General features: G+C 40.7%; 4 protein-coding genes, 1 long non-coding RNA gene and 1 other non-coding gene across 19 annotated transcripts in view; 2 read left to right on the top strand and 4 right to left on the bottom strand.

Moving 5' to 3' along the window:
• TRNAP-UGG overlaps window positions 1-52 on the bottom strand; it is a 72-nt gene extending 20 nt beyond the window's left edge. Inside the window, exon 1 of the tRNA in view lies at window positions 1-52. This exon is cut by the window's left edge and continues 20 nt beyond it. This is a non-coding gene — a tRNA (tRNA-Pro).
• The window catches only part of LOC125211260, a 6,155-nt gene extending 5,280 nt beyond the window's left edge, over window positions 1-875 (top strand). For 2 of the 4 annotated variants that reach the window (XR_007174486.1, XR_007174484.1), the window contains one exon: window positions 429-875. This is a non-coding gene — a long non-coding RNA (uncharacterized LOC125211260). Of the gene's footprint in view, window positions 1-342 lie in introns of all 4 variants that reach the window. The other 2 variants (XR_007174485.1, XR_007174483.1) reach the window with 1 other exon arrangement.
• Window positions 876-1,161: 286 nt separating this feature from the next.
• Window positions 1,162-2,367, top strand: LOC125216174 (LIM domain-containing protein WLIM1-like). Its single transcript, XM_048117816.1, has 3 exons — window positions 1,162-1,624; window positions 1,706-1,821; window positions 1,923-2,367. The coding sequence occupies exons 1-3, from the start codon at window positions 1,384-1,386 to the stop codon at window positions 2,178-2,180; spliced, it is 615 nt and encodes a 204-aa protein (XP_047973773.1). The 5' UTR covers window positions 1,162-1,383; the 3' UTR covers window positions 2,181-2,367.
• A 1,219-nt stretch (window positions 2,368-3,586) lies between these two features.
• On the bottom strand, window positions 3,587-9,437 carry LOC125213753 (single myb histone 5-like). 9 transcript variants are annotated; one of them, XR_007174987.1, is made up of 8 exons: window positions 9,284-9,437; window positions 9,073-9,176; window positions 8,913-9,008; window positions 8,518-8,646; window positions 7,948-8,195; window positions 5,689-6,018; window positions 4,412-5,096; window positions 3,587-4,172 (listed from the first exon to the last, which is right to left on the bottom strand). XR_007174987.1 is itself a non-coding variant. In XM_048114471.1 (7 exons), exons 3-6 carry the CDS (start codon window positions 8,958-8,960, stop codon window positions 5,082-5,084), a joined length of 522 nt encoding a protein of 173 aa, XP_047970428.1. In that variant the 5' UTR covers window positions 8,961-9,008; window positions 9,073-9,176; window positions 9,284-9,435; the 3' UTR covers window positions 3,587-4,172; window positions 5,040-5,081. The 9 variants fall into 9 exon arrangements, 7 of the variants coding, with proteins under 7 accessions (XP_047970428.1, XP_047970427.1, XP_047970431.1 ...); XR_007174988.1 differs by lacking the exon at window positions 8,518-8,646 and having other exon boundaries at window positions 9,284-9,436; XM_048114471.1 differs by lacking the exon at window positions 7,948-8,195 and having other exon boundaries at window positions 5,040-5,096; window positions 9,284-9,435.
• Window positions 9,438-11,210: 1,773 nt separating this feature from the next.
• Window positions 11,211-14,577, bottom strand: LOC125216701 (nudix hydrolase 19, chloroplastic). Of its 3 annotated transcripts, none has more exons than XR_007175444.1 (7): window positions 13,974-14,576; window positions 13,442-13,582; window positions 13,249-13,353; window positions 13,043-13,142; window positions 12,398-12,490; window positions 11,448-11,933; window positions 11,211-11,336 (listed from the first exon to the last, which is right to left on the bottom strand). XR_007175444.1 is itself a non-coding variant. In XM_048118462.1 (7 exons), exons 1-6 carry the CDS (start codon window positions 14,544-14,546, stop codon window positions 11,647-11,649), a joined length of 1,299 nt encoding a protein of 432 aa, XP_047974419.1. In that variant the 5' UTR covers window positions 14,547-14,577; the 3' UTR covers window positions 11,211-11,538; window positions 11,628-11,646. The 3 variants fall into 3 exon arrangements, 2 of the variants coding, with proteins under 2 accessions (XP_047974419.1, XP_047974418.1); XM_048118462.1 differs by having other exon boundaries at window positions 11,211-11,538; window positions 11,628-11,933; window positions 13,974-14,577; XM_048118461.1 differs by having other exon boundaries at window positions 11,211-11,933.
• A 702-nt stretch (window positions 14,578-15,279) lies between these two features.
• LOC125216700 (peptide-N4-(N-acetyl-beta-glucosaminyl)asparagine amidase A-like) lies at window positions 15,280-17,302 on the bottom strand. Its single transcript, XM_048118460.1, has one exon. It carries the CDS (start codon window positions 17,222-17,224, stop codon window positions 15,416-15,418), a length of 1,809 nt encoding a protein of 602 aa, XP_047974417.1. The 5' UTR covers window positions 17,225-17,302; the 3' UTR covers window positions 15,280-15,415.
• Between the last annotated feature and the right edge of the window lie 329 nt (window positions 17,303-17,631).

Below are 17,631 nucleotides of genomic sequence, written 5' to 3'. Positions count from 1 at the left end.
CTCGGGACCTCTCGCACCCAAAGCGAGAATCATACCACTAGACCAAATGCCCAGTTGGTTGTGATATCCAGATTTATACTTTTAGATAGTCGTTTTTGTTATTATAGTGTATTTCAACTGTGTCAAGCTGTTAGATTATTCACTTTAATCCTTTATGGCTAGTTCATTTTCTGTTATTTGAACTGCTTGAATTGGCATTATTTGGCTGGGTAGATTGTTGCAGTAAAATCATAACTAACAAACCGAATTGCCACTGTTTATTAACTTTGGATCAAGTGGCTTCACTAATACTGAGTTGCTATTAACTAGAAGACTAGTTGATAATCCCATCTTTTTGTTCAGTTAATCTCATTCTTCTGGTCTGTGTCACTTGTCGCCTACGGCATTGTCAGTCATAGACCTGATTTGGTTATGATTGTGGAGGACAGGCATATATTATGCATCAGAGCACGTGCCTCTGCAGGCTACAACGAGGAGCGGATGTAATTGAGAATGAAAGAAGATCCTTTGTAGGGAAACACTGGTTGGGTGACCACGCCGTTCCCTTATGAGCCGGATTGCAGCATAAAAACTACCCGGAGCCTCTGGATGAAGGCAGATATTGGCGTGCCGTGTCAGGCCGGATGACTAATCCCGTTACAGTGTGTGGTATCAAAGCAAACTGGGGATCTGAGGGAAATGTAAGGTGTTGTCTGCAACCAAGAACCATTAGTTCAGATGCCTAATTGTGATATGTTGTGACTTCCTCAACAAATTGGGATTTAGTTGTATTCTAACCTCGACGATTTTTATTTCAACGTGTCTTAGTAATAGTATGTAAAATGTATGCCAAAGAGGTAAATTATCATATTATACATCCATGGTTTGTTCTCTCATTTTCTCTCTTTCATATCTACTTTTGTAATTTGTACCTTTACCAAACCAATTTTCCGACAAATCAAACATATAAATATGTGCATATATTATCACCAAATATAACTATAATACGGATTAAAATAAGACATTTCATCAAACATATATAAACCTCTAATATAAAACGAATACAGCTTCAATATCGGAATGAAGGAATGTCACATTTCACCCGAATTTCACTGCAACCCACACAAATATTAGTGTTTCAATCTTCACCTCCATCACTATATAAACCAACCTTCATAAAAATGAAATTTTCATCAATAAAGCAAGCGATCTCACACCCACAGAGCAAGGAAAGTAAAAAAAGAAGAAAAAAGGGCACCGGAAGCAAGAAGGGAGAGGTAGAGAGAAATAAAGAAGAAAGAGAACAGCAACAAGTTGTTCAGACAGCCACCTCGTTCTTGATCGAACGAAGTGCGTTTGTTTCCTTTCTTCCAAATTTCTCAAACAAAACTACCTTAAACGAAAATGGTATCCGTTCAGTTCGCCGGCACCACCCAGAAATGCACAGCATGCGATAAAACTGCATATCTGGTTGATCGCCTCACTGCTGACAACCGCATCTTCCACAAGGCTTGCTTCCGCTGCCACCACTGCAAAGGCACCCTCAAGCTCGGAAACTACAACTCCTTTGATGGGGTGCTCTACTGCAAGCACCACTATGATCAGCTCTTCAAGAGGACTGGTAGCCTCGAGAAGAGCTTCGAAGGTATGATATTGTCCAAAAAGGCCTAATACTAATGAAACATTTATATACTGATTTTGCAACTTTGCTTATTATTTCTTGCAGGAGTATCAAAGATCGTTAAGACAGAAAAGACTCTCGAAAGCAGGGTCTCGGGCTTGTTCGGAGGAACCAGGGAGAGATGCACTGGTTGTGCTAAGACAGTTTATCCCATTGAAAAGGTACAAATTAATGAATGAAGCATTCTCATTTTTTGATAGAATCATAAACAATACTGGTAACAATAATATGTTTATTTATGAAAAAATAAAAATGGAAATAGGTGACTGTGAATCAAGCAGCATACCACAAGAGCTGCTTCAAGTGCAGCTACGGAGGGTGCACGATAAGCCTGTCGAACTACATTGCGCACGAGGGTGTGCTGTTCTGCAAGCACCACCACATGCAGCTCATCATGGCCAAGGGAAACCTCAGCCAGCTCGAGACCGAAGCCATCAAGGAATCAGCCGGGGTGGCTCCAACTTTTGTTGCTGAAATCATTGATTTTGAAGCCGAAGCCAAAGAACCTTCACCTCAATAGTGTCTCTATCTGTCTCTAGATATCGATCTCTCCGTGTCTCCCAAAAATTTTCCTGTTTTTTTCTTAATTTTTTAGGTTTTTTCTTTTTCCGGGTGTGAATTTTGATGTTATTGCTAGATCATATGAGCAGGATTTTGATGTAAATTGTATTTTCATCAATATAATTGGACAGAACTTCGATCTTTAATATCCTTTGTCTAGTATATCTATATCTATTGTGACATTGTATCGTAACAGAGCTGTCTAAGGCGTGTCACTAAGTAACTGTACGATTCAAAGATACCTAGAGCGTTATAGATAAATGACTCAAAACGAACCATAGCCATAGTAAAAAGCCATATCTTATAGCTAGGGGCGAATGCAAAACATTATTTTTGCACGAGTTATATATTTTGTAATTTCGAGTTTGAAATTTTGAGAATAATTTTTCACATGTTTTTTAAATGATACGGAGTATAAGCTTTTGCACAATGATTAAAATATAAAATACTATAAAACATTCGACGATATTATTACTACTAAAGTTTTTTAGCTGAATCATTGTGTCACTAATATGTTTATGTATAAATGTTATAGAGATAAAACAGATTATTGAAAAGACGATATCACACTATTGTACAATGAGAGACAAGAATGTCACTTTTTACCTACATGTTTTGTGATGCACAGTCACACAGAGACATTGTCTCAAAATTAAACAAACCTATTGTATTGTTCCAGTCTATATTAAATGGAAAATCATGACACTTCAAAATCTCTATAGTGACACGATCAAATGTTTTAGTGGAAGAAGGCAAGTTATCCATCAATTTCCAAACTTGATTTAGTTTCAGAAGCTTTTGAATCTAAAAAGGGATCAATCAGTAAGGATCAGTGTAAGTATGCGGACAGAATATTCTAGTAAGACATCCATTAATGTCATTAGTGTGGCATTACACATCTAATAGGACATTAATAAGTGCTTCATACATTTTGATGTAATACCCAAAATTTAACAACAAATAACTTAAATGGATAATTAGTTACATGTTAGTATAAAATATAAATACACACATATAAATAGGTATGGGAGAATTAGGCTACAAATGATTTTTAAAATATAAATTGCGAGCTTTGAATTCTCTATTGCACTTTGAATTTGTTGTGAAAATGTATAAATTAAAAGTTAAAGATTCCTCAAATTTAAATAATATATTCATTTAAAAAAACGAGTCAATCATATATCTTCATGATCTATTATCCAAAATGACTTCTAATTTTTATTTTATACAATTGAATTTTATTTTAGCCAGTCCCCCCTGTGGTACTATGTTACATGGTTTATAATGTGTATTCACTAGTACTAATTTGTGAATGATACAATTGTAAAGTCTAAATTCGAAAAATAATTTGATACAAGAAAAATGTAAAGGTCCAAATTCGTATACACACGACAAATACGGAAAAGCATCAAATAAAGCATCTGATTTTCATGCATCACATAACACCCTAATTTCACTACAACCCACACAAATTCTTCCCATTTCATCACCTATATAAACCTAACTCCAAATGAATGCTTTTTCATCAATAAAGAAAGCGATCTCACACAAAAAAAAAGGGAGAGAGGAAGAATAAGGAGGTGGGAAGGCAAGGAAAGAGAACGAACTCCGGAAAAGCAAGCTTAGCGTTGTTGTTCTCTTTCCTCCCCAAAACAACACAAAAATGGCCACCACCACCGCCAACGTCGGACCTCAGAAATGCACTGCTTGCGAGAAGACGGTCTACCTCGTCGACCGCCTAGCCGCCAACAACCGCGTTTATCACAAGGCCTGCTTCCGTTGCCATCACTGCAAAGGCACCCTCAAGCTCGGAAACTTCAACTCTTTCGAGGGTGTCCTCTATTGCATGCCACATTTCGACCAGCTCTTCAAGAGGACTGGTAGCCTCAACAAGAGCTTCGAAGGTATATTTATTGCTCCCTCTGTCCCAATCTGATCGATCCTGCAACTTCTACAAATAATCAATTATATATCATAACTTTGACATTTTCGCATGTAGGAATTCCAAAGTTTGCAAAGCCAGAAAAGGCTGAAAATGAGGTAAAATTCCATTACTAAACTCTCTATACTTATTCCTTATGCAGTAGCTGATTAAGTTGTTTACATAAACTAAAACAGAACGCAGCCAAGGTTTCCGGCCTCTTCGCCGGAACCAGAGACAAGTGTGTGGGCTGTGAAAAGACAGTTTACCCCATTGAGAAGGTTTCTGTGAATGGAGCAGCATACCACAAGAGCTGCTTCAAATGCAGCTATGGAGGGTGCACGATTAGCCCGTCGAACTACATTGCGCACGAGGGGGTGCTCTTCTGCAAGCACCACCACATGCAGCTCATCAAGACTAAGGGAAACCTTAGCCAGCTAGAGAGCGAGGCACCCGCCAAAGAGGCGGTGCCTGCACCAGCCTCTCCATCGCCTGCTGTTGAGGATGCAGCTGAGTAAGCTACTTCAGTCGTTTCCACCTCATCGTAGTCTCTATCGACATCTGTTTTTGTCCTATTTTTTTTCATCTTTTTTGTGTTCAGATTATTTTGTGTTGGGTGTGAATTTTGAGGTGATTGCTAGACGCCTTAAGGAAGGATTTGCACATATAATGTTCCTTCTTCTGGTATATTATTTTGAAATTTTTCATCAATATAATTTTTCCTTATTCTGATAGATTCTAGCACAATATAGTAATCATAAGATGGAAACTGCAATCAATCAAAAAGAAGGTGCCCAACTTTTATTTTCGAAATGTAGTTTCAGAAATAATGGTACAAACAAAAAAACACTAAACACAGTTTTTACTGCTCTGTTTATATTTGAGTCCAAGGCGCACCTTCACTTCTCAGACCTATACCGGTGTAGGAGCGCTCTTGCTTCAACCAGACGTCTTCTGTGTATAAACATCAACAACGAGTCAATACAGGGGGAAAATACAAGCAAAAACTGTAATTATCGGTTCCCAGTATGAACGAGAACATACTCCATCGTACATGAGAATCATTTCCCGATTTAGCAATTTATTAGCAACAGATCTAGTTGTTAGAAGTGCTAATAGGAGATGACTCCAAAGTAAGGCTCCGTAGCAAAATATTCGGATTTGGAATTGAATTACAATTCGAATTCCACAATTTGAATTTCATATTAAAAGTAGACAGGGCACCTTCACATATTACACACAACCACACACTGTACGCACACATACACACACACACTGCACGCACACAAACACACACTAAACGCGCACGCACATGCACATACATACACACACTGTGCACACACATGCACTACACACATGCTTTGAATTATAATACAATTCCTTTCTTTACCGAACAAAAGGATTCCAATTCCAATTCAATTCTTATTCCGTGTACCGAACGGACATTAAATGGAAATGTTATTGGCATTTGTAAGCATTACGCATAAAAATTGAGTTTCATTTATAGCAAGTGAAATTGAGTTTTAAATGGCAATAGGCATCTGACCTTCCTACTACGCTTTCTAGCCTCAGCCTTCATTTTCTCGAATGCTTCTGTGGCTGCCTGAGCTTCAGCTTCGGCAGCCTCAGCCTCCCGCATAGCTTCTTCAGCTGCAAGCATTGCTACTTCTGCCTCTGCAACTGCTTGAGCTGAATAGGATACAGCTTCTTCTGGAGTCATATTCCTCATAGTCTCTAACACACACTCAGTCTCCAAATTGAAGGCATCGTCCCTGGGAGAGTCATGGTTAACTCTTGGATAAACCCTATTTCTCCGTCCCAGTGCGCGGACAACACATCTCCTCTTTGTAATGGGTATATTAAACCTGCGATTCATCTGCAGGACAGAAATGACATCCAAATATAAGTCATGTAACTGACATTCTCAGTTTCAAGCAAATGCACTACGTTGCACGAGGAAGAACAGCACTATTTAAGATCACACAGCTAAGCCACCTTGATAAGTTCACAAATTACAGCCAAATTTCAATTTTGTAATGATGACACCAAGTTAGACACAAGGAGTTCAATCGGTGCCTCTCTAATATCTATAATCCACTGGTTTTCCAGGAATAGCCAAACCAATTCAAAGTTCATAACTTTCTATTAACCTGACAAACACACACCATCACAAGCAAGAACAAACTCTTCCTAAAATGGAGTTCTAGATATGCAATTTATTCCATCACTGAACTCCTAATCACCAACAGCGATATTTTTGCATATGAACTTCCATATCAAGATTTCCATTATGCACTTGGCAAAAGCAACTTGGCAAAAGCAACTTGACAAAATCTAATAAACGTATTCTATGCCAAGAGGCAAGAGCTAATTAGGGTAAGAGTTTATTATACGAAGACTATTTAGTGGATAATGCTGTGACCAATAATTACATGTGAAACCACCCAAAACATAGTAATGCCACATCAATACCCTTACCATGGGTCCATCAATCTATATATCTATCTACCTTGATGAGGCAGCTGTATTATTTCTCAAATCAGTAAACACTAGCACAGGATGCACATTGACAGTCAACTTGTATCAGAGTAGTGGCTTCAATGACAGTGTCCATGAACATACATAAAGAAATATTAGTAAACCAATCATCCTAAAAATGAAGTTATTAATGATCAATATAAATCCCCCTTCCCCTAGAAAAATGATCTGATAGAATTCCTTCCATTAGTCGGAAGTTATAATTGGATCAAATGTAACATCCCACATCACAACATGTAAACGTGTCTGTCTGTTTATGCGCGCAAAAGAGTTCCAAGATATCAGTAATCCACAAATGGCGACCAATGCTAGAGTCGTGTTTGGGAAATCTCAGACTACAATTAAAGATATCTTAAATCTAGCCCCTTGAATCTGTAATTAAGCTGTTGAAAGCCCTAATATTAAGAATCACCTCCCGCAAGGCAGATATGGTACACATGTTGCAGAAATGGTTATAGTTAAGCACAATTAAATTAGATAACAAGGAAGAAGAAGGAAATAAAATTGAAACGGCTGCTATCAAAGAACGATTACCGGACCTTGAGACGGCAGCGGACAGTGAGAAACTGAGAACTCGAAACAAGGGTTCTGGCTTCATGAATTCCTATTTATGTTATAGGATAGGGATGCTAATGGGCTTGATTCCCGGGGCCATTCTCATCAGACTCAGATGGCCCAATTGATTATGAAGTATTTGTTCCTTGGACTACTTTCAGCTACTTAAATAGTTAAAAAAAATGGGCCAGCTAGATCTTAAAGTTGTCCCAATGTAGGTTGATGAAATAAATGAATAATTAAAGATAAGCATCTATTCCTTTTGTGTCCCCTCCCCTTAGATATTTTTAATCTCCATGAACATCATTTTAGAGAAACTAAAGTTCACAGAAAGGTTACATTTTTCTGTTCCCAACAGCTTGCGCATCTATATGACACTCAATCCAGTACAACCAGATTCTAACAACATGATCTTCATGGAGATTAAAAATATCTAAGGGGAGGGGACACAAAAGGAAGATTAAGTAAGATACTCAATATATTTCCACAACCTAGAAAAAGAATGCGCAAGGTAAGTTAAAAATTTAGAAACTCGTTGATTATTAAAAGTTTTGTTCACATGCCAGTTAATGTTAATTGGAAGACATACTGCAATCAACTTTATATTTGGTAAACGATAACCAGCGGATTACAATACTTCGACTGCCTGATTTCAGGAGAACTTAGTAGTAGTAGTCCTTTATGTTAACTTAAAATGTCAAGAAACTCATACCCTTTTACTTTAAAAAGAATGGGAAGTAAGAGACACTCCCTCAATGAGAGAACTCGAGGTCCAATTCAGTGATCTTGCAAATCAATGTAACCTTGAGAAACACAAGTTAAACACTGTGATGCTCAGGAAAGGAGGTGTTCAGTAGCAGCCAGAAGAACAAGACAGGCATACTGACGCCTTCAAGAAATTTTAAGATATTGGAAGACAGCAGATTTTACTAGTTTCTGATTATTTTCTAAATTGAGGTCCTGCAATTAAAGTAAAAAAAAAAAAGTCAATGATTTCCTAGGAGACTCACAAAAGGACATAATACACAGAATCTGCATAGTTGTCTAAGATCATCTCATCTAAGGGCTTAGTTTGGCAAAGAGGAGTATCATTTAATATATGATTACTTCAACATGTCCCTCACATGCTGGCACAATGACATCTTAGAGCCTCAAACATGCAAGACTTGATAAATAAGCTGAAGTGTGAACATGAGGCTCTGAGACATATCATTTAGCACGCGTAATCGAGTATCCATGTCAAATTATCAGTTCATCTCAAACTTAAGTCACAATGTCTTACCAAGTTGAGAATGAAGAGAACTGTGTTAATATAACCAACTGATAACGAGTACAAGCAGTGAGCAACCAATAAACCAGAACCGGTGTTCCCGAGGCATCCTTGTCTAGATGTTAAAGAAGAAGCATACACCTAAAGCAACGAAACAAAAGTATGTTGGGTGATAGAAATCAGGTTGCAGGTTTAGCCGTGATTAATATTGCCAGAAATCCTAAGCAGACATTAGAGATGAGGAGGCCTAAACTTATAAGACGGCTGGATACATAATTGAAGCACGTGTAACATAGCTGAGCTGCGAGCTTGTTTCCGCAATGGTTCAATTCAATAAACGTTATAGAATAAAACAAAATTCCAAAGAGATCATTATTCCCAAGCAGAACACTCTAAAAAGGGCTCACCTTGAGATAGATATGATTGCGGCATAATTGGGTGAAGGAAGCAACCATAGGGCCTCACATCTGAAATCGACTATTTCCTCCGCTCACATATCTTCCCTGAACAGTTAGGAAAGAGGATTAAACAGGTGGAAACCGCAATTTGAGTGATATGGTATTGTACCTTGAGATGAATCAATAAAATATAAAGGGAAGGGAGGATCGGAGCGCCGCCATCATTGTGCACGCCATAAATATTTCCGTTATACCGAATCAGTTCTGCTACAGCTGGAACAGAGCTCCAATATGTGCAACAAACAACGGTTTAAGTAAGATAACAGAAGAAGACCGAATACTGAATTACAGAGTAGTTTGATCAATAAAGCATTTAATACACGAATTGTTTGCCGAGTGGAATCAAAACAGCAGGCTTTGTTGGAAGGAAGCATACGTGTTCTACCTTCCATAGACACCGAATCTAAGATCGCTCATTATTATATTACTAGGGTGTGAGTGGTGGATATTAGGGTTTCAAATGTTTTAAAGTTTGGAGAAACGATAAAGTACTACTGAGATAAAGAAAAAGATATACTTTGTGAAAGATAATGCACGTGTACATGATGTCGCGATATTCTTAACGATAAAGCGAAGGGATTTCCCAAATGTTGAATCGGCCTTAAGGACACCAAAAGCTCTTTCGACGTCTTTGAGCGGACTCTTGGCCGCGCAAAAGAACCGCCTCGCTCTTGTGGATTGCCGAACATTCAAGAAAGTCGACCACTGGGTAGATACCATTCCGAGATAACCCTTTGTGGTATGCATTTTCGTTGAGGGTTTGAAGTCGATCGCGGTGCTACACCATTCAAAACATCATCGAAAGTGGTGAAGAATATAGCACGTTCAAGTCGTTTTTGGGACCCGAGCACCGGAAATATCCCAAATCCATGGCGTAGTCGGGGGTCCTAAACGATAAGCTTTGGGGCCCGCTACCTTTGTGGCCGCTAAGTGTTGCCCCTCGCAATCGGACAATTCTTCCACTTCCATGCGCACATCGCCTAGTTACCGGAAAAACGTGGACGTTCGTGAAGACGAAACAACCGTTACGCGTCGGGTGGGTGCCAAAGGGAAATTTCCCTCGCCAAAGCGAAAACGCCGCGCAAAACTCTTGAGGCATGGTTTCCCAGGACTCACCGACATGCAAATACTCGTCGAAGGTTAACCGTTTGCCCGAGCAAGTTGTCGGATGGCACAAGTACACTTTTGCAATGCCGGAGACTTTCGACAGCCGTCGCACCTTTGAAAGTATTCAACGCGGTGGACAATGTGTTGACAATACGCATAAACAACCGTTTTGACATGCAAAAGCGCCAAAATAATCTTGGATACGCGGTGGAAAAATAGTCGGGAACGAGCCCTTTCATGGGCTCCTTCGATCACAGGATGTAGCGACGTTTTTCTCTAGTTGGTTGAGGAGGAGGGCGGGGATTGGCGGCGACATGAGCTTCATAGGGCATGATATTGTTCATAATATTCTTGTTCTTCGCGCTCCGCTTTCCGCAATGAGATTGGTGAAATCCATTTTTTTTTTGCCCTATAATCTTGCAATCTCTTGTATTGTCTCATCTTAAATGCCGTTCACCGTTTGTTTTAGACGATTCTGTCGATTTTGGACGGATTCCGTTCCGAGTTCATTTGTGAGGGAATCAACAATCAAAAAGATAATGTTCAAGACCAAATTCGTAAAATGATCATATGTTTTGGATCACATTTGGCCTTTACTCATAATGCGACACAGCTATCTTATTTTGGGTCGGATGGAATAATTTGTTCATGTATTATTAAGAATTTTTATTTTTATTTTATGATGTTGCCTAGAACCAGATTGGTGCATGTTCAAGTTCAATGATAAACTGATTATTGATAATGTCCCAACTGAGCGTAGGCTGTGTGTTAGTCAACCAAATTTGCTCATATGGTAAAAACTGGCCACCCATCGAAAACGGACCGAAGAAACAAAGAACAGCTCTGACAGCCAATTCCCCATAAGCATGAGAGGCCGACCTTGTTCCAAGCAACGATGCAGCTGGTATGAGGTCGAGTAGAAGTTGCGCGGTTAGGATTTAGACAAAAGGCGGCCAAGTGCAAGGCGAATGAAAAGACGCCATCAACAAGCAATATGATATGACAACATAGGAGATGAAGGAAATAGCGGCAAAAATAAGAAAAAACGAACAAAAACACTTGAAGGAATTTGCATTACAAAGCCTAATTCAACAACACATCTCACACGAGGAAATGCACCGCTGACTTTAGCAGTCTCTATGAGAAAAGAACACGAAGGCCCATTGAATTGCTATATGGAGTAGTTTAAATACAAAAAAAAATAAAAATACAAAACAAAAGATTTTACATACCATCAGCTATGTTCACTGTACTTGCATCTGTCATCTAATTTCCATTGAAAACCCAAGCAACTGGTGTAAGTGTAGTGTAACTATGAATGAACCAAGTTACAAAATTCAATAACAACAAAGAGGATGCTTGATTCTGGCGCTTTACCGTATAATAGACTTTCGAGAGACAGTTCATGAAGCGGGAACCTCAGTGGAAGTTGAAGTGCAAAACATTGTTGTTGATTGTCCCAACAGAGCTGATTGTCCAACGTATTTCATAGCCTTATATCTAAGAAACTAGGAATGAGGAAATAACCATATAAGGGAGCATCAGTCCCCTCTATACCTGGTTTTAATTCCAGACTTTACAGATTCGATAGTGAACCAGAAGCTTGTTTATGTGCCTCGATACCATTAACTGGAACTCGATTTACCCAAGACGAGATGAGATGATGAGCAATAGCAAAGGGCCCGGGTATAAACATCGTAGCAAGTTCCCCACTTTCGACGTTGAAATCTGCAGATAAGTTCTGCCCCTTTTCCACCCCTTTGCACATTTGTTCTACTTTAGCTGCTGCTGTCATCTGTGCCTTCTTGTATTCAGCAAATGTGAGAGCTTTCGTCACATCTTCTCGACTATGCCATTTAGCATCTGCACAGTGAAAGCAGGATCATTAACCATCTCTTTGAATTGCTTAGTCCTTTTAGTGTTTAACTGACATGGAGTGATGCGTGTAGAAAGCAAGATCATTAACCATCTCTTTTAATTGCTTAGTCCTTTTAGGGGGTGTTCGGTTTGCAAGATTGTATCCCGGGATTAAATTAGTAGTGTGTTTGGTTCATAAGATTAAGTCCCCTAACTCAATCCTAGATGGATAATCATGGGATAATTAGTCGTAGCTAATAACCCCCTATGACTAAAATAATCTCACAACTCAATCCTAGATTATCTTGGTATTATTTTAATCTAGGAAACCGAACACCACCTTAGTGTAAACTGATATGGAGTGATGATTGAGACACCATAGCACTACATTATCCTTTTCCCACTTCACAAAACAAAACAAAATGCAACCAACTACAAGATGGAGAGTAACTGTTATGATAATACAGTACCTTCTAACTCTTCCTTATCCACATTGATCTCACGTGTTCTAGCATAGGCAAAGAAACCCACCATTAGTTGGCATGGCATGCTGCCCGGTCCAACTGAGGAAACATAACAAATGAAATATGTTAGCCAAGGTGTAGAAAAATTTGAATATAGCAAACAGGTGCTGAAAAACATTATCATCGGTAGTTGAAGGGCTTCAACCAAGAGAACACGATGTCCACCATCATAAGGAAATATTGTCTGTCGACCACTTCTTATTATTTCATTCTCATAAAAGGGTCAGCAAAATGAGTTCTCGCGGCCTATTCTCATAGTGTACAAGCAAAAAATCTATGCATAGTAGCACTACAATGGTGGGAAGATACTATACAAACTGCAAACCTAAGCATCTTCATGCAGGGGGGGCATTAGCAACTAGCAAGAGCTAAAGAGAACCTAGTAACAGACTACAGTTTCCTCTTCATACTATCTAGCAAGAAATAATCTGTTTCCAACTTAAATCATCACCAAACATTTTTTGAGCTTATTGTCTTCACTGTTTCCTTTACTAACTATGGAAATTTCAGTTTTGAGTAGTCAAACAAGAGTTGTCTTTTTTACTTTTGGGGAATAGTAATGGGTCAGCGAAGTGCGATAAGAGACTTTACCAGGCCATGGCTGAGAACTGTGATAGACAACTTCACCAACTTCAATGCCAGTCTCCTCCCAGGTTTCTCTCTTTACCGCCTCTTCTAAGCTTTCTCCTGGCTGATTATGAAAAGATTAATAGGCAATGAAGAATCAAGATTTTTCAGCAAGAAGGGGTGAACATGAGGAGATCTAGGAGGATGTTACAGGATATTGGAGGACATACCTCTATAAAGCCAGCAAGGCAACTCCACATGCGAGGGACAAACCTCGATTGCCTACTTAACAATACACTATCATTGTCTTTATCAATCACTAACATTATAACCACCTGTTGGCATAAGATCAGAGGAGATCAATGATTTGCTGCAAAAAACATGCCAAGTTTCACCTAAGAAACAAAAGAGCACATCACATACTGGATCGACACGAGGATAAATCCTCTTTTTGCATGATTCGTTCGAGCACTGTTTCCGTCTCCCAGCCTCAGCAGAAACTGTTTGACTTCCACAGTATCCACAAAATCGCACTGTGTTGTGCCATTCAAGCAAAGCTCGGGCCTGAAGAACAAAACGTAAACCAGAAAATACCATATGTTAGCATCAAGTAGACATGCTGCCACTACCTAATTGTTAATCAAAACACCTTCAAGGGATAAACCATGCTAACTCAAGTGAGAATGAGATAACTACATACGTACAGATAAAAAGATAAAATCATACAGGAAAAAGTGTTAAATAAAAGCAAGTGAAAATGATACATTTCAGAAACAGCTCAAAACTAACAAACAATCTCATATTCTCATATCCTCGATTACAGTCTTCTAACAATTCAACACACACAGACACGCAATACAACAGCAATGATACCGGCAATTTCCAAAGCGAACTAGTTTTATCAACGAATTGAACTATAACAGAAGCTTCGGAGGCAGGGGAAGAAAAAACTCACATGCCCTGCTATAGCAAGGTAACCCATGGCCGTGGAATCAGCCCAATCAGTTGCCACCATAAGAGTCCTCAACTCCACAAAGCAAAAATGCCTCGCTCCCAGCTCATTAACCAGCTCACTCACCTCCGACACATCCACCGCCCAATACACCACATCATCATCATCCCCAATCTCATTCCTACACCCCAAGTAAACAAACGCGTCGTCTTCAAGCCGAGCCGCTTCCGAATTCTCCAAATACGCCTTGCACTCGCCCAGGCTGAGCCAGCCGAGATGCCAATTCAGCCCCTCCGTCGTCCATCCGGCCAGCGGCCTGCCCTTCCTGAACGGCAGGATTCTGAAATCGGGCGAGTCCGGGCCGGTTTGACCCGAAATCAGGAGGGTTTTGAGGGTTTGGATCGCGGATTGGGGGGAAACGGAGTCCGATGGTTTGGGGGTTTTGGATCGTATGGGGTTTCCGGCGAAGGCGTGGGGAGTGGAGGCCATTGTGCGGAGGAGCGTGCGGGAATTGGGATTGAGGAGCGTTTTAGAGAAGAGGGCTGTGAGTGAGGATGGTGATGGAATTAAGAGCATAGTTTTGATTTTTTTATGTTTGTTTTGTTGCTGAAGTCGTAGCAGTTGGTTGGTGTGAAAAGGAAGGCGGCGAAGCAGCACGTGCCGTTTAAGCTTGTGAAGTGAAACGCTGACACGTGTATCACTATTAATGCGCCACGTAATGTGTTCGTCATCATCCTGCGTCAACTTTTGTAGACTGATCAAATTAAATTTTGGGGAAATTATTATTTAAATCACCAAGTTTGATTATAATTTGGTTAATCGGGAGGTTTGAAATCCGCTAATTAGAAGTTTCAGTTTTTTTCGAATTTGTGTAGCTATGATGGTAAGAAACTAGTATTATATTTTGGAATGTAAGAAGTTGAAGATAAACAAACTCCAAACAAGAATGAAATATGATGGTTTTTCCCATTGGTGTTGATAACTACACACAATTGTGAGTTTGTATCCACGAAAATAAAACACGAAGGGGATTATGTTTAATCACTGGAAATATTCAACAAACCTTAGTGTTAAAAAACAAAACCTGAGACGAGATTGTCGATCAACTAGTAACATTTTTTAGTCGAAATAGGGCAACAATATAGTTGTATAATCCTTAGAACTATTTGAACTTTGTTGCCAAACGTCTACAATTTTAGTACTCTCTCTCCATTTCTTTTAAAAATAGAAACTTTCAAACTTTTATTTTATTCTTTCAATCTCTCTAATCTTATTAAAATCCGTGGGCAATATTTAATGTTGAGTAATATTTATGGACTATGGTTATGGGCTTCCACTTTATTTAATATACATATAAGTCGGACTCTTAACTGAGGTTCGAGTCACTCATTATTTACATTTAAAAGCCCCAACACATAAATCACAAGAACCGCAAGCAATCAGATTCAAAGAAGCCCTTTCTTCACACCACCACATATAGATCCAAGAAAGCTCCTCCTGGCGAGATAATCCGAGCAACGATGATACACACAGTCACGGCTAACTTCATCATGAAGAATAGTGTAGTTGGAGCTACTCACATTCCTAAAATAGCACCATTCATCACTCGTATACCCATACTCCTGCTGAGTACTCCCCAATCCCCTCACCACCAAGTTCCCCTTCACCAACATCGACCCCTCCGCCCCCTGCACGTTCCTCACCCTCCTCGTCTCCCCGCCCCTCTGCACGATCTCCTCCAACCCCAGCGTCACGTTCGACACCGACTCATAGCTCCCGTCCCCGTTGTCGGCATTGTCGGAGGCGTACCAGATGCTGAACCTCCTCTCCACCTTCGTGGAAGGCGGAGGGGGGTCACGGTGGTGATCAATGTCGACGCTGGTGTCGACATTGGTCACCTGGTCGAGCGTCTGTGCGTTCCCGTCGTTCGACATTGTCATTGAGTTGGTGTACCGGAGCTCTCGGTGGGAGGTCGTGGCGACGTCGCCGTGGGACGAGGTCACGACGCCGGTGGAGAGGATTGTGCGGGTGGCGTTTGTGGCGAACACGCCGTCGAGGCCGGTGGAGTTGGAGAAGGTGGAGAGGGAGAGGAGGGAGTCGCTGTGGTGCAGGAGCTTCCCGTGTGTTCTAGCGCTTTTCTTATCGATCCATAGATGGAGATTCGCATCGATGAACCAAACATTTAAGGCGTTTGTGACGGTGAATTCGAGATTGTGAGCCTTGTTATCCAGTAATTTCCCTAGAAAAGGGGTGATTTCGATGTCGTAGGTGGGGAGATCGAAGGAGCCGATTCCGGTGATCGGACGCCAGAGAAGGGGATTCACTCCGCCGGTGTAGATCACGGTGAATGGCCAGACGGCGCCGACGACAGAGCCGTCTAATTTCACGATGACCTCGCGGAACGGTCCGTTGCCGGGGATGCCGGTGAGGTTATTGGCGGAGATGAACTCATTTGGGGGATTTCCATACCAGAATTCATCGTTTTCGTGGAAGGATACATAAATCTCCAACACAGCTCTGTATGTATTCAAAGGAATTTTGAATTTCTTCGATTCCGCATGAGTCGAATTCTCGATTTCAAACCACAATCCATCGTTGAGAGGCAAATTCCTCGAAATCGGCAGGATTAAATCAGCGATGAAGTCGGATCCGGGACCGGATCCGGATCCGGATCCGGTTGAATCGGCGGGGTAGAAATGGATAGTGATGTTGACGTGGTAGACGCCGGTGTAGGTTGAATCGACGATGTTCCCCAAATAAACAGCTAGGGTTTGGTTGGTGGTGAGGAGAGAGTAGTACCTTGTGATGTCCTTCTTCACTGTCCAGACAATTCCGGTGGATTTTGGCTCAGCGGTGCAGCTGCGGAGGACTTCGGCGCCGCCGATCCAGACGCCGAAGATTCGGTCGAATTGCCTGCCCTTGCACGTGGCGGTCCACTCGAGGACGATTTTGGAGAAGTTTTTGAAGGAGCAGTGCGACGGCGGAGTGTAATCGGCGAGGACCGGAGGGCGGCCGTAGGTGGCGGCGAAGTCGTGCTGGAGGAGGAGGTGGGAGCAGGGTTTGGAGGCGGGGAGGGGGATTGGTTTGGTGACTTCGAAATAGGTGGTGGGAGGGGCGGCGGAAGAGGTGAGCTCGAGGTCGGGCTGTGAGGTGAATAGAGTTGTTGTGCGGTGGAGGTTGGCGGCGGCGGAGAGTGGCGGTGGGTGGAGTGTGAGGAGGAGGAGGAGGAGGAGAGAGATAACTGTGGAAGCCATTGATGGAGGGAAAATGTAACGACCGTATGGAGATAGCAGTATTATTGTTGTTATTGTTTCTCTAAAAAAATCAAATTTTAAAAAAATGTACAAATTGAAGTGAGAATCAATGGGTTTAACTTTTGTTAAACATGGGGATTATCCAACAATATTATGCCAGCGTTTTGAAAAGATGTTTCAAATCACGAATCAATTGAAAGAAAACATTTTGTACTCTATTGTCGTGTTATTATACATCGTCATTGTTATGTAATGATGTATCTTAATTATGTAATGATTAATCAAATCCCAACTTAATGATCAAAGGAAGAAGGCGATACTAAATGAAACTTCAATCCTTGTCAAGTCACCACCAAACATTTATCTTCAACTTAGTTTGTGAGTCATTTAATTTTCAAGGAAACACC

This window comes from Salvia hispanica, chromosome 3, assembly GCF_023119035.1.
Source record: "Salvia hispanica cultivar TCC Black 2014 chromosome 3, UniMelb_Shisp_WGS_1.0, whole genome shotgun sequence".
Lineage (NCBI taxonomy): Eukaryota > Viridiplantae > Streptophyta > Magnoliopsida > Lamiales > Lamiaceae > Salvia > Salvia hispanica.
Note: the sequence above shows the minus strand (reverse complement) of the source record. Positions and strands in the feature narration are given on the sequence as shown.

Excerpts from the sequence above, each read along its gene's own strand:
- LOC125216174 (XM_048117816.1), top strand. The coding sequence starts at position 1,384 with ATGGTATCCGTTCAGTTCGCCGGCACCACCCAGAAATGCACAGCATGC. Across the intron at positions 1,625-1,705 it reads CCTCGAGAAGAGCTTCGAAG|GAGTATCAAAGATCGTTAAG; the intron begins GTATGATATTGT and ends TATTTCTTGCAG. Across the intron at positions 1,822-1,922 it reads CAGTTTATCCCATTGAAAAG|GTGACTGTGAATCAAGCAGC; the intron begins GTACAAATTAAT and ends AAATGGAAATAG.
- LOC125216701 (XM_048118462.1), bottom strand. The coding sequence starts at position 14,546 with ATGCTCTTAATTCCATCACCATCCTCACTCACAGCCCTCTTCTCTAAA. Across the intron at positions 13,583-13,973 it reads ACCTTGCTATAGCAGGGCAT|GCCCGAGCTTTGCTTGAATG; the intron begins GTGAGTTTTTTC and ends TTTGTTCTTCAG. Across the intron at positions 13,143-13,248 it reads GCCTTGCTGGCTTTATAGAG|CCAGGAGAAAGCTTAGAAGA; the intron begins GTATGTCCTCCA and ends TTTCATAATCAG.
- LOC125213753 (XM_048114471.1), bottom strand. The coding sequence starts at position 8,960 with ATGGTTGCTTCCTTCACCCAATTATGCCGCAATCATATCTATCTCAAG. Across the intron at positions 8,647-8,912 it reads GCAATCATATCTATCTCAAG|GTGTATGCTTCTTCTTTAAC; the intron begins GTGAGCCCTTTT and ends TCGTTGCTTTAG. Across the intron at positions 6,019-8,517 it reads TTCTCTTCATTCTCAACTTG|ATGAATCGCAGGTTTAATAT; the intron begins GTAAGACATTGT and ends TCTGTCCTGCAG.
- LOC125216700 (XM_048118460.1), bottom strand. The coding sequence starts at position 17,224 with ATGGCTTCCACAGTTATCTCTCTCCTCCTCCTCCTCCTCCTCACACTC.